General features: G+C 43.2%; 1 protein-coding gene across 2 annotated transcripts in view; it reads left to right on the forward strand.

The window, feature by feature from the left end:
• The window catches only part of LOC110522368 (leucine-rich repeat-containing protein 4C-like), a 147,580-nt gene extending 143,219 nt beyond the window's left edge, over positions 1 to 4,361 (forward strand). For both annotated transcript variants that reach the window (XM_021600725.2, XM_021600717.2), the window contains one exon: positions 142 to 4,361. In XM_021600725.2, the coding sequence (XP_021456400.2) occupies positions 198 to 2,135 (1,938 nt within the window). In that variant the 5' untranslated portion in view covers positions 142 to 197 and the 3' untranslated portion in view covers positions 2,136 to 4,361. The remainder of the gene's footprint in view (positions 1 to 141) is intronic.
• Positions 4,362 to 13,730: the final 9,369 nt, after the last annotated feature.

A 13,730-nucleotide genomic window follows, 5' to 3' on the forward strand; every position in this document is an offset into this window, starting at 1 on the left:
TTCTGGAGCCTTTTTTTCAGACAGATTATATGTACACGTGATGTTTATATCTTGTAAACAAATTATAATGCATGATGGGCTTGCATTTACATTCCTCCCTTCTAACCCATCCTTCCTCTCTCTGTTATTTTCTCGTTTCAGCCAACTCTAACACCGCCTCTTCCCGAAAAGTGGACGACCCAGCCAATGAATTATGAATGTTGAACAAGATGACCTCTTCTCGGCAGCAGCAGACGATGAGAGGTCCTAGGTGGAACCGGGCCCTGTCCGACCATTTGTTTGTGCTGCTTCTAGCCCTCCAGCTCCTGGCGGTGGCAGGCCTGGTGCGCGCTCAGACCTGCCCCTCTGTCTGCTCCTGCAGCAACCAGTTCAGCAAGGTGATCTGCACACGGCGTGGGCTCCGTGAGGTCCCCGACGGCATATCCACCAACACACGCTACCTGAACCTGCAGGAGAACCTCATCCAGGTGATCAAGGTGGACAGCTTCAAGCACCTGCGGCACCTGGAGATCCTGCAGCTGAGCAAGAACCACATCCGAAACATTGAGATTGGGGCCTTCAACGGCCTGGCTAGTCTCAACACTCTGGAGCTGTTTGACAACCGCCTCACCACAATCCCCAATGGGGCCTTTGAGTACCTCTCCAAGCTCAAGGAGTTGTGGCTGAGGAACAACCCCATCGAGAGCATTCCCTCGTATGCGTTCAACAGGGTGCCCTCGCTACGGCGGCTGGATTTAGGGGAACTCAAACGCCTCTCGTATATCTCAGAGGGGGCTTTCGAGGGCCTCGGCAACCTGCGCTACCTGAACCTGGGCATGTGCAATCTGAAGGAGATCCCCAACCTCATCCCACTGGTCAAGCTGGACGAGCTAGAGATGTCAGGGAACCAGCTGACGGTCATCAGACCTGGCTCCTTCAAAGGGTTGATCCATCTGCAGAAGCTGTGGATGATGCATGCCCAGATCAAAACCATTGAAAGGAACTCCTTTGACGACCTGCAGTCGCTGGTGGAGCTTAACCTGGCCCACAACAACCTCACCCTGCTGCCCCATGATCTCTTCACCCCCCTGCACCACCTGGAGAGAGTCCACCTCCATCACAACCCCTGGAACTGCAACTGTGACATCCTGTGGCTCAGCTGGTGGCTCAAAGAGATGGTGCCGGCCAACACCAGCTGCTGTGCCCGCTGCAGTTCCCCAGCTAGCCACAAGGGACGCTACATAGGTGAGCTGGACCAAAACTATTTCCACTGTTACGCACCTGTTATTGTGGAGCCACCAGCGGACCTGAACGTGACAGAGGGTATGGCTGCAGAGCTGAAGTGCAGGGCCAGCTCTCTGACCTCAGTCAGTTGGATTACACCCAATGGCTCCATCATGACCCACGGTGCATACAAGATCCGCATTTCTGTGCTCAACGACGGCACGCTCAACTTCACCAATGTCACCATGCAAGACACGGGAACCTACACCTGCATGGTAAGCAACTCAGCAGGCAATACCACAGCATCTGCCACTCTCAACGTGTCTTCCACAGAGAACGTCCTCAGCTACTTTACCACAGTAACAGTGGAGACCATCGAGCCAGTGCACGACGAGGGGCGCTCCACCGTGTGGCAGAAGGTGGGCCCCACCCCCTCCGCTGGATCCTGGGAGACTGTGTCGTCCACCTCCACCACCACCACAACGGCCCGGACGCCCCTCTCCACCCGGGCCACAGAGAAGACCTTTACCATCCCTGTCACAGACCTGAATGACAGCTCCATGACCGGCCTGGATGAGGTGATGAAGACCACCAAAATCATCATCGGCTGCTTCGTGGCCATCACCCTCATGGCCGCCGTTATGCTAATCATCTTCTACAAGATGAGGAAGCAGCACCACCAGCAGAACCACCATGCGCCACAGCGCACCATTGAGATCATCAATGTAGACGAGGACTGTGTGACAGGCGGGCCGACCATGGAGGGCCACCTGAATCTGCCCCCGCTGGAGCATGAGCACCTGAACCACTACAACACCTATAAGTCTGCGTACAACCACGTCTCCACTATCAACTCCATACACAGCTCGGCGCACGAACCTTTGTTAATCCGGGCCAGTTCGAAAGACAATGTACAAGAGACTCAGATCTAACAATTTTTTCATAATGAGACGAACTGATGAAATTACAAAAGGGACATTATTGGATATTAGTTATGAGGATTATGGATGTGAAGTGGAGGACTTGACTGACTGTTTGTCCAGCGAATCAGTGGTTGATGATGTTTATTCAATGACATTGGGATCTAGGGTATGTCTAATGTTTCAAAAAATGTCTTTACAAAAAAGAAGTTATTTATTTAAGAAAAAATCTATTGTGGCTAAATCAAGAACAAACTGTATTCTGCAATTATTTTTTCAGAACTTATTTCATCAGATGTTTAGTTTTCTTAATTTGAGGGAGGATGGTTTACTAATATGCTTACAAACTCTATGTGAATCTCAAGCTAACCATGTTCTGGTTTCCCCCAATATGTAAGTGATGGCAAATTGGCAACCTCTTTTTACCCCACATACTTAGATAATTTCTAGATCACATTAGAGATTTCCTCCTGCCACAAATGAATTGATTAAATATTTTGTGACAATCAGTTAATTTAGATGGATTAAAAGCTTGGTCGTTATCTGAGGGTGAATGCTGGGACTGTCAGTGATGAAATCTGATAACACAATATTTCATTAAATCTGCCACTCAAATTAGATACAGATGTACCCTTGGCTTTGCCATCAATAGATTAGGGACGTTAAACGAGGGAAGTGTGATCCAAACTATACCATGGCCAACTGTTAGCAACAAGTGATTCATAGTTATCTCACTGTGTGTATTACACCAGAAAATCACGTTTCACACAGTGTTTGTCTCATTTACACGTTGTGTATTCATACCATTTGTGATTCCTTCTCTATTCCACTTGCTCTGATCCATCATAACTTTGTGAGTCATGGAGATCGCATTGGCAAATACAGTCAGGCATATGAGAGCTCCCTGAATGTCATACTGCCTTTTTCCATCCCACACCAGCTGTTATGATGGTTTACCATATCATCACAGATATGGGTGCTATTCCAGATCATCTTATCTGCAGTCTCATTGCAAATCTCTGAAAATTGCTATATGATATTTGTGTGGTTCCTGACACAAATACTTTTCCAGGTTTTAATTAAGAGAAATACTGATTTGTGTGACTTGATTTAAAAAAAGAGCCCTGGAAGACCACCAAGGATACTGATGACTCTCCTGTGTTAACTCTCTATGACCCCTGACTTCAACCAGGGCAGCAAGGAGCAGACTGGTGAGTGGGAACGGGGGCTAAGGACACCGAACATATCTGTCCTAGCACATTGCCTATCTATTGTCTGTTCAAACATTGGGCACATAGGCACGACAGGCCCAGATTCACACCGTGCCCCTGCCAAGCTCAGGACGAGGGATAGAGGACAGAGTGCCAGGGTTCATGCAGAGAGAGAGAGATAGAGAGAGGGTTTAGGGATGAGGTGTGTGGCTTCGAGCAGATGTTCAGGTCACACCTGCATCTCTCTGCCTCAACCATGACACCATTTCTATTTTAATCGACATACCCTCAGGGCTTTGGGTGGACAGTGCTTCACAGGCACCTGCTCCCTGGAAAAACATAAAAAATGCCCCACAGTAAAAAATGGTGCCATAAATAAAGAGGCCAAGCAAATACCCTTCACATCCAAGGCTTAGCCACATACCCCAGGAGTATTTTTATAGATTGTGCATCAATCTAAGTTACTAAACCAAAAAATCCCCATCAAAATCCACCAGTTTAAGCTAGAGATATCAGTTTTTTGTGTCTGAAGCGTCCGAACGGTTTGACTAATTTAACCACTCTATGGAAAGTGGATATCCCAACAAATGTCACGGAACTCATCTGAAGGTAACCGGTTTAAAAAACGAATGGAAGTATTAAGGTAGTTTTGTGCCTACCCAAAAAAAGGGGTTCAATATGTGTAAAAATATATATATATTTAGTACATATATTTCCTGAGTTTAAAAAAATGATCGACGAGATTTAGGACATACACTTCAAAACCTTGTTTCCTATGATTTATTTTTTGACTGTCCTTTTTGAATGTGTTATTCAATGTGTTTCTATAGGCCCAAATCAATATTTTATTAAATCGTTTTTTTAAAAATATTTCTTTGCTACCTAAAGTGGTCTTAAAACAATTCCATTTGTCAGCATAGCACCCCCCCTGCTTTTCATTTTGGTCTCCACTCCCTCCATAATGTTAAACATCTAAGAAAGGTTATGCAACAGTGCTTTTTCTTTTTCGGGTCCATTTTGTTTCTGAGAAATATCAAATCAAATCAAATCAAATTTATTTTATATAGCCCTTCGTACATCAGCTGATATCTCAAAGTGCTGTACAGAAACCCAGCCTAAAACCCCAAACAGCAAGCAATGCAGGTGAAGAAGCACGGTGGCTAGGAAAAACTCCCTAGAAAGGCCAAAACCTAGGAAGAAACCTAGAGAGGAACCAGGCTATGTGGGGTGGCCAGTCCTCTTCTGGCTGTGCCGGGTGGAGATTATAACAAAACATGGTCAAGATGTTCAAATGTTCATAAATGACCAGCATGGTCGAATAATAATAAGGCAGAATAGTTGAAACTGGAGCAGCAGCACAGTCAGGTGGACTGGGGACAGCAAGGAGTCATCATGTCAGGTAGTCCTGGGGCATGGTCCTAGGGCTCAGGTCCTCCGAGAGAGAGAAAGAAAGAGAGAATTAGAGAGAGCATATGTGGGATGGCCAGTCCTCTTCTGGCTGTGCCGGGTGGAGATTATAACAGAACATGGCCAAGATGTTCAAATGTTCATAAATGATCAGCATGGTCGAATAATAATAAGGCAGAGCAGTTGAAACTGGAGCAGCAGCACAGCCAGGTGGACTGGGGACAGCAAGGAGTCATCATGTCAGGTAGTCCTGGGGCATGGTCCTAGGGCTCAGGTCCTCCGAGAGAGAGAAAGAGAGAAGGAGAGAATTAGAGAACGCACACTTAGATTCACACAGGACACCGAATAGGACAGGAGAAGTACTCCAGATATAACAAACTGACCCTAGCCCCCCGACACATAAACTACTGCAGCATAAATACTGGAGGCTGAGACAGGAGGGGTCAGGAGACACTGTGGCCCACTCCGAGGACACCCCCGGACAGGGCCAAACAGGAAGGATATAACCCCACCCACTTTGCCAAAGCACAGCCCCCACACCACTAGAGGGATATCTTCAACCACCAACTTACCATCCTGAGACAAGGCTGAGTATAGCCCACAAAGACCTCCCCCACGGCACAACTTAAGGGGGGGGGGGGAGCGCCAACCCAGACAGGATGACCACATCAGTGACTCAACCCACTCAGGTGACGCACCTCCTCCAGGGACGGCATGAGAGAGCCCCAGTAAAGCCAGTGACTCAGCCCCTGTAATAGGGTTAGAGGCAGAGAATCCCAGTGGAAAGAGGGGAACCGGCCAGGCAGAGACAGCAAGGGTGGTTCGTTGCTCCAGAGCCTTTCCGTTCAACCTCCCACTCCTGGGCCAGACTACACTCAATCATATGACCCACTGAAGAGATGAGTCTTCAGTAGAGACTTAAAGGTTGAGACTGAGTTTGCGTCTCTGACATGGGTAGGCAGACCGTTCCATAAAAATGGAGCTCTATAGGAGAAAGCCCTGCCTCCAGCTGTTTGCTTAAAAATTCTAGGGACAATTAGGAGGCCTGCGTCTTGTGACCGTAGCGTACGTGTAGGTATGTACGGCAGGACCAAATCAGAGAGATAGATAGGAGCAAGCCCATGTAATGCTTTGTAGGTTAGCAGTAAAACCTTGAAATCAGCCCTTGCTTTGACAGGAAGCCAGTGTAGAGAGGCTAGCACTGGAGTAATATGATCAAATTTTTTGGTTCTAGTCAGGATTCTAGCAGCCGTATTTAGCACTAACTGAAATTTATTTAGTGCTTTATCCGGGTAGCCGGAAAGTAGAGCATTGCAGTAGTCTAACCTGGAAGTGACAAAAGCATGGATTAATTTTTCTGCATCATTTTTGGACAGAAAGTTCCTGATTTTTGCAATGTTTCGTAGATGGAAAAAAGCTGTCCTTGAAATGGTCTTGATATGTTCTTCAAAAGAGAGATCAGGGTCCAGAGTAACGCCGAGGTCCTTCACAGTTTTATTTGAGACGACTGTACAACCATTAAGATTAATTGTCAGATTCAACAGAAGATCTCTTTGTTTCTTGGGACCTAGAACAAGCATCTCTGTTTTGTCCGAGTTTAAAAGTAGAAAGTTTGCAGCCATCCACTTCCTTATGTCTGAAACACATTCTTCTAGCAAGGGCAATTTTGGGGCTTCACCATGTTTAATTGAAATGTACAGCTGTGTGTCATCTGCATAGCAGTGAAAGTTAACATTATGTTTTCGAATAACATCCCCAAGAGGTAAAATATATAGTGAAAACAAAAGTGGTCCTAAAACGGAACCTTGAGGAACACCGAAATTTACAGTTGATTTGTCAGAGGACAGACCATTGACAGAGACAAACTGATATCTTTCCGACAGATAAGATCTAAACCAGGCCAGAACTTGTCCGTGTAGACCAATTTGGGTTTCCAATCTCTCCAAAAGAATGTGGTGATCGATGGTATCAAAAGCAGCACTAAGGTCTAGGAGCACGAGGACAGATGCAGAGCCTCGGTCCGATGCCATTAAAATGTCATTTACCACCTTCACAAGTGCCGTCTCAGTGCTATGATGGGGTCTAAAACCAGACTGAAGCATTTCATATACATTGTTTGTATATGATTGTGTTCTATTTTAAATTCTCCAGTGATATGAGGGTACACAGATGTCATCTAGTTATTTTCTGGGAGGAAGCACTATTAATGATATGATGTCAAATACAGGAGTGGGCTGATTCAGTCACCATGGAAACCATGACCTTAGCGCATGCCTTTCTGCTTATCAGAGCTCCCATTGGCTAGCTAGATGCTTTAACATTATTCAGAGTCAATTGAAAATGGTATGTCTGTGGATAGTGTTATTTGAAATGCACCTCAACTATGAAACAATATGCTTACAGTGATGTAGTAGCATTTCATCCCCTTGCACTTGACCAGTGTTTAGTATTAAACAGCAGAGTATGGAGGTTGTCACAGATTATAATGATATGTAGCGTCACCCTTGTTGCTTTTCCACTTAAACCCAGACAGTAAAGGATGCAGAATCGGGGAATAGACAAATCCCGTCATCAGTTTTAAACGTCACTTCTACTCTATACTTGGACAGAAAGACTAAATCCTCAAAGATGAATGAATAACTTATTTTAATGTCATGTGGCACGTTATGACCTAATTATAATTCAGGTAACTCCATCTTACATGAGCTTCTTCAACACAGTTTTAGTCAACATGAAACAAACATGTTCATCAGTGTGGCATCTCTGCCAATACAATAACTAAAGATGTTTACATGGAGTTTAGCACAGACGTAAACCATCTCTGTTGTGAGTCATTGACGATGTGTTTGGGGTGATCATAGTGGGATCTGGATCTCAAATTTTTAAGTAAGAGAGTTTGTCCATCATCCCTTCTTTCCTTTGGTTGGTAAATCATTTGGAGACTTTTATGATGGTGCATTTATTGCAATTTAGTAAATCTATCTCATTCTTTATGTATTGTATCTCAATGTTTTGGTTGGGTAGGAGGGACAAGATGCTTTTAGTTCCACATTATTTTCTCTGAGAAGGAATACTGTTCTAGTGGTAGATTTCTAAAAAAACACATTTTTAAAATAAAAATAAAAAATAAAAACGTTTTACATTTTTATTTTACATGTGCCAACAACCTGTTTATTAAAGTGAAAAATAGAAACATACTGTAAAATAGTAAGACATTGATTTTCATGTTAGCATACTTTCATGACCTTAAAAAAATATATGAAGATCGATTATAAACCAGGAGTTTGTAGTTCATACATAAAAATATGTTACAAATAAACTATTGTTCTTTTTTATGTATGGTCTGGTTCTTATTTACAAAAAAAATTTACTTCGGTTTTTTCAATGCTAGAATTTTTATTTTTAACATTGTTTTATTTTTTTATTTTTTTTCATAGTAGTGACAAAACACAACACATACCACCCAGAAGTGTTTTATGTGCAAAGAAGGTCATCCGTTGATGTTACACTATAAGGAAGGGAATCTGACAGATGAGTACAGACTGATAATTGCCTTTCCTCCAACTATTCATTGCATATAGGATCACAGTCTCAGCCTATAATTAAGGAGATTGTCAGCAGGTTACCACAATGACTAATGTTATTGTAAATGGTTGATTATCTACAGTGGGAAAGATTAGCAAATTACCACAAGCTTTTGTCTTTGCTAAGTGTCATTTTAAAGACCTGGAAAGTGTGAATGATGATGGTTGAATTATTGTACAATCTGCTGAGGAACAGGAAAATGTAACAAGGTAAAAATGATACAAGGTGCCTCTCAAAATAAAAGGCTTGTGGTGTTACTTTAATAATTAACTCTGATTTAGCAACCATAATAGTGAAAACATTGTTACCATCCCCCTAAAACCCACACCATCAGCAATTAGTGAGCACATGTCCTTACACTACTCTAATGGGAGGAGAGAAGATCTGGATTTCCAACTGCTCTTGACTTTTTTACACCAAGGTTTATGAGAATAGGATTAAATTAATCACAGAATCTGATTGTAATTCCAGATAATCAAGGCGAGTCTAATGTTAGCACATGTTACATAACTGGAGATTCAGATGCTTCGGGGGAGGAGAAGAAGCATTAGCAATGAAAGTCAATGCATTTCAAAATGTTCTGCAACTTGGATGGATTTTTGTGTGTGTGTGATTGTTTCTGTAATAACAGGGTGTACAACAGTGGAGGCTCCTCAGAGGAAGAAGGAGAGGACCATCCTCCTCAGTGAATTTCATAAAAATAAAAATGCAGAAACATAAAAAAAATTATCATATTTAGATACAACTACACTAAATACAGTGGGGAGAACAAGTATTTGATACACACATTTGATACAATCCAGATACTCACATTGTATGATTTTTAAGTAATTAGTGTGCATTTTATTGCATGACATAAGTATTTGATACATCAGAAAAGCAGAGCATAATATTTGGTACAGAAACCTTTGTTCGCAATTACAGAGATCATACGTTTCCTGTAGTTCTTGACCAGGTTTGCACACACTGCAGCTGGGATTTTGGCCCACTCCTCCATACAGACCTTCTCCAGATCCTTCAGGTTTCGGGGCTGTCGCTGGGCAATAAGGACTTTCAGCTCCCTCCAAAGATTTCCTATTGGGTTCAGGTCTGGAGACTGGCTAGGCCACTCCAGGACCTTTAGATGCTTCTTACAGAGCCACTCCTTAGTTGCCCTGGCTGTGTGTTTCGGGTTGTTGTCATGCTGGAAGACCCAGCCACGACCCATCTTCAATGCTCTTACTGGGGGAAGGAGGTTGTTGGCCAAGATCTTGCGATACATGGCCCCATCCATCCTCCCCTCAAAACGGTGCAGTCATCCTGTCCCCTTTACAGAAAAGCATCCCCAAAGAATGACGTTTCCACCTCCATGCTTCACAGTTGGGGTGGTGTTCTTGGGGTTGTACTCATCCTTCTTCTTCCTCCAAACACGGCGAGTGGAGTTTAGACCAAAAAACTATATTTTTGTCTCATCAGACCACATGACCTTCTCCCATTCCTCCTCTGGATCATCCAGATGGTCATTGGCAAAGTTCAGACGGGCCTGGACATGCGCTGGCTTGAGCAGGGGGACCTGCAGGATTTTAATCCATGACGGCGTACTGTGTTACTAATGGTTTTCTTTGAGACTGTGGTCCCAGCTCTCTTCAGGTCATTGACCAGGTCCTGCCGTGTTGTTCTGGGCTGATCCCTCACCTTCCTCATGATCATTGATGCCCCACGAGGTGAGATCTTGCATGGAGCCCCAGACTGAGGGTGATTGACAGTCATCTTGAACTTCTTCCATTTTCTAATAATTGCGCCAACAGTTGTTGCCTTCTCACCAAGCTGCTTGCCTTATTGTCCTGTAGCCCATCCCAGCCTTGTGCAGGTCTACAATTTTATCCCTGATGTCCTTACACAGCTCTCTGGTCTTGGCCATTGTGGAGAGATTGAGTGTGTGGACAGGTGTCTTTTATACAGGTAATGAGTTCAAACAGGTGCAGTTAATACAGGTAATGAGTGGAGAACAGGAGGGATTCTTGAAGAAAAACTAACAGGTCTGTGACAGCCGGAATTCTTACTGGTCGGTAGGTGATCAAATACTTATGTCATGCAATAAAATGCAAATTAATTACTTAAAAATCATACAATGTGATTTTCTGGATTTAGAATCCGTCTCTCACAGTTGAAGTGTACCTATGATAAAAATTACAGACCTCTACATGCTTTGTAAGTAGGAAAACCTACAAAATTGGCAGTGTATCAAATACTTATTCTCCCCAATGTATATTCACTTGTCACCAAATAATTAAATAAATCACATTGTTTTGCAATGAAGGTCTGCAGTAGCCTCAACAGCACTCTGTAGGGTAGCACCATGGTGTAGCCGGAGGACAGCTAGTTTCTGTCCTCATCTGAGTACATTGACTTCAATACAAAACCTAGGAGGCTCATGGTTCTCACCCCCTTCCATAGACTCACACAGTAATTATGACAACTTCCGGAGGACTTCCTCCATACTAAGAGCTCTTGCAGCATGAATTGACATGTTGTCTACCTATTCAAAGGATCAGATAATGAATCTAGTACTGAAAGCATAAGCTACAGCTAGCTAGCACTGTAATGCATAACACGTGGTGATTAGTTGACTCAAAGAGAGAGAAATACAATAGTTGAACAGTTCCGAACAAATTAATTTCTTCCAAAATTAAGGAGAAGCAAGAGAGAGAGGGAGCTATATTTTGTAGTATATTTTTGTTCACTTTCACTAACTTAGTTACCATCGAATGCAATTAGCTTGTTTAGCCAACTCAAACACCCAGCTCAAACAAAGAGGGATGCTATGTTAGCTAGTTGGCTATGGCTATCCAACACTGGAGCTCTTCCAAGTCAAGGTAAGCTGTGGGTATAATTAATTTATTGCCACCATGGCCCACTGGTGTAACTGCTAAACTGCTTACTGACTGTACACTGTACTGCATGATTGTAGCGGGTTTACTAATGCGTTAGTTCTAGTAGCTATGTTGACTATGACGTGACAACGATGTAGGCTGTGTTTAATGGATAGCGGTCATGATATGAAGGTTTGGCTCTGAATGTTTTTTGCCTGGTCACAGACAGCTGATGTGTTGCACACGAAGTCCACAAGCGAAAGGAAAAGGTGAGAGGAGGAGAAAGCGTAGCATATTTGAGAAGGAATTACAGGGCATTCAGAAACTATTCAGACCCCTTAACTTTTTACTCATTTTGTTACGTTACAGCTTTATTCTAAAATGGATTACATAGTTTTTACCCTCATCAATCTACACACAATACCCTTTGACAAAGAAAACATTTTTTGAAATATCACATTTACATAAGTACAGTATGCAGATCCTTTACTTTGTTGAAGCACAATTGGCAGCGATTACAGACTCGGGTCTTCTTGGGAATGACGCGGCAATCTTGGTACACCTGTATTTGGGGAGTTTCTCCCATTTTCTTTGCATATCCTCTCAAGCTCTGTCAGGTCGGATGTGGAGCGTCTCTGTACAGATATTTTCAGGTCTGTCCGGGCTCTGGCTGGGCTAAACAAGGACATTCATAGACTTGTCCCGAAGCCACACCTGTGTTGTCTTGGATGTGTGCTTAGGGTCGTTGTCCTGTTGGAAGGTGAACCTTCGCATCAGTCTGTGGTCCTGAGCACTCTGGAGCAGGTTTTCATCAAGGATCTTTCTGTACTTTGCTCCGTTCATCTTTTCCTTGATCCTGACTAGTCGCCCAGTCCCTGCCACAACCATACTTCACCGTAGGGATGGTGTCAGGTTTCCTGCAGATGTGACACTTGGCATTCAGGCCAAAGAGTTCAATCTTGGTTTCGTCAGACAAAATAATCTTGTTTCTCATGGTCTGAGAGTCTTTAGGTGCCCTTTGGCAAACTCCAAGCGGACTGTCATGCGCCTTTTACTGAGGAGTGGCTTCCGTCTGGCCACTCTACAAAAAAAGCCTGATTGGTGGAGTGCTGAAGAGATGGTTGTCCTTCTGGAAGGATCTCCCATCTCCACAGAGGACCTCTAGAGCTCTGTCAGAGTGACCATCGGGTTCTTGGTCACCTCCCTGACCAAGGCCCTTCTCCCTCGATTGCTCATTTTGGCTGGGCAGCCAGCTCTAGGAAGTCTTGGTGATTCCAAACTTCTTCAATTTAAAAATGATGGAGGCCACTGTGTTCTTGGGGACCTTCAATGCTGCAGACATTTTTTGATACCTTTCCCTAGATCTGTGCCTCGACACAATCCTGTCTCAGAGCTCTATGGACAATTCCTTCAACCTCATGGCTTGGTTTTCACTCTGACATGCACTGTCAACTGGGACCTTAGGGTGCCTTTCCAAATCATGTCCAATCAGTTGTAGAAACATCTCAAGGAAGATAAATGTAAACAGGATGCAACTGAGCTCAATTTCACATCTCACAGCAAACATCCTGAATACTTATGTAAATAAGGTATTTTAATTGTATACATTTGCAAACATTTCTAAAAACCTGTTTTTGCTTTGTCTTTATGGGGTATTGTGTGTAGACTGATGAGGATTTTTTAGTTATTTAATCCATTTTAGAATAAAGCTGTAATGTAACAAAATGTGGATAAAAGGAAGGAGTCTGAATACTTTCCGAATGCACTATATATACTGAACAAAAATATAAACTCAACATGCAACAATTTCATTGATTTTACTGAGTTACAGTTCACATGATGAAATCAGTCAATTTAAATATTCATTAGGTCTAAACTATGTATTTAAATTGACTGGAAATACAGATATGCATCTGTTGGTCAGATACCTTAAAAACAAATGGGCCTCACAATGTGCCTCAGGATCTCGTCATTGTATTTTTGTGCATTCAAATTGCCATCGATAAAATGCAACTGTGTTAGTTGTGCATAGCTTATGCCTGCCTGCCCATACTATAACCTTACCATGGGGCACTCTGTTCATAATGTTGACATCAGCAAACCGCTCGCTCACACAAAGCCATACACGTGGTGCCTACCAGCCTGTGACCAGATTTTGTAATCTAACACCTTGACTACATTCTGGAGGCATTGTTGAATGCGAGACCAGTGCATCAGTAAGCACTGCATGAGCTGCTGTCTGTGCCTGCAAGGAGAGCTGCCTTACAACACAGCAGGCTAATGTGCTGTTAGAAATGTTTAAATGTACCCAACCATTTTATTCTCATGTTTGAGCTCTCAAAACAGCATGACACTACTGTAAGTCGTCAGATATTAATACGTTTGCTTTGCTATTATTGAGAGTGGGGATATGATGACATAAAAAAGCAGCTTCAGGTAACAGTACAGTCTAAGTACAATCTGCAGTATGAACTATTGTTTACAAAGATCTGCACATGTATGTACAGTACCTGTATATCTTTATTCCTGTGATTGCTCAGCATGTCTTTCAA

This window comes from Oncorhynchus mykiss, chromosome 1, assembly GCF_013265735.2.
Source record: "Oncorhynchus mykiss isolate Arlee chromosome 1, USDA_OmykA_1.1, whole genome shotgun sequence".
Classification (NCBI taxonomy): domain Eukaryota; kingdom Metazoa; phylum Chordata; class Actinopteri; order Salmoniformes; family Salmonidae; genus Oncorhynchus; species Oncorhynchus mykiss.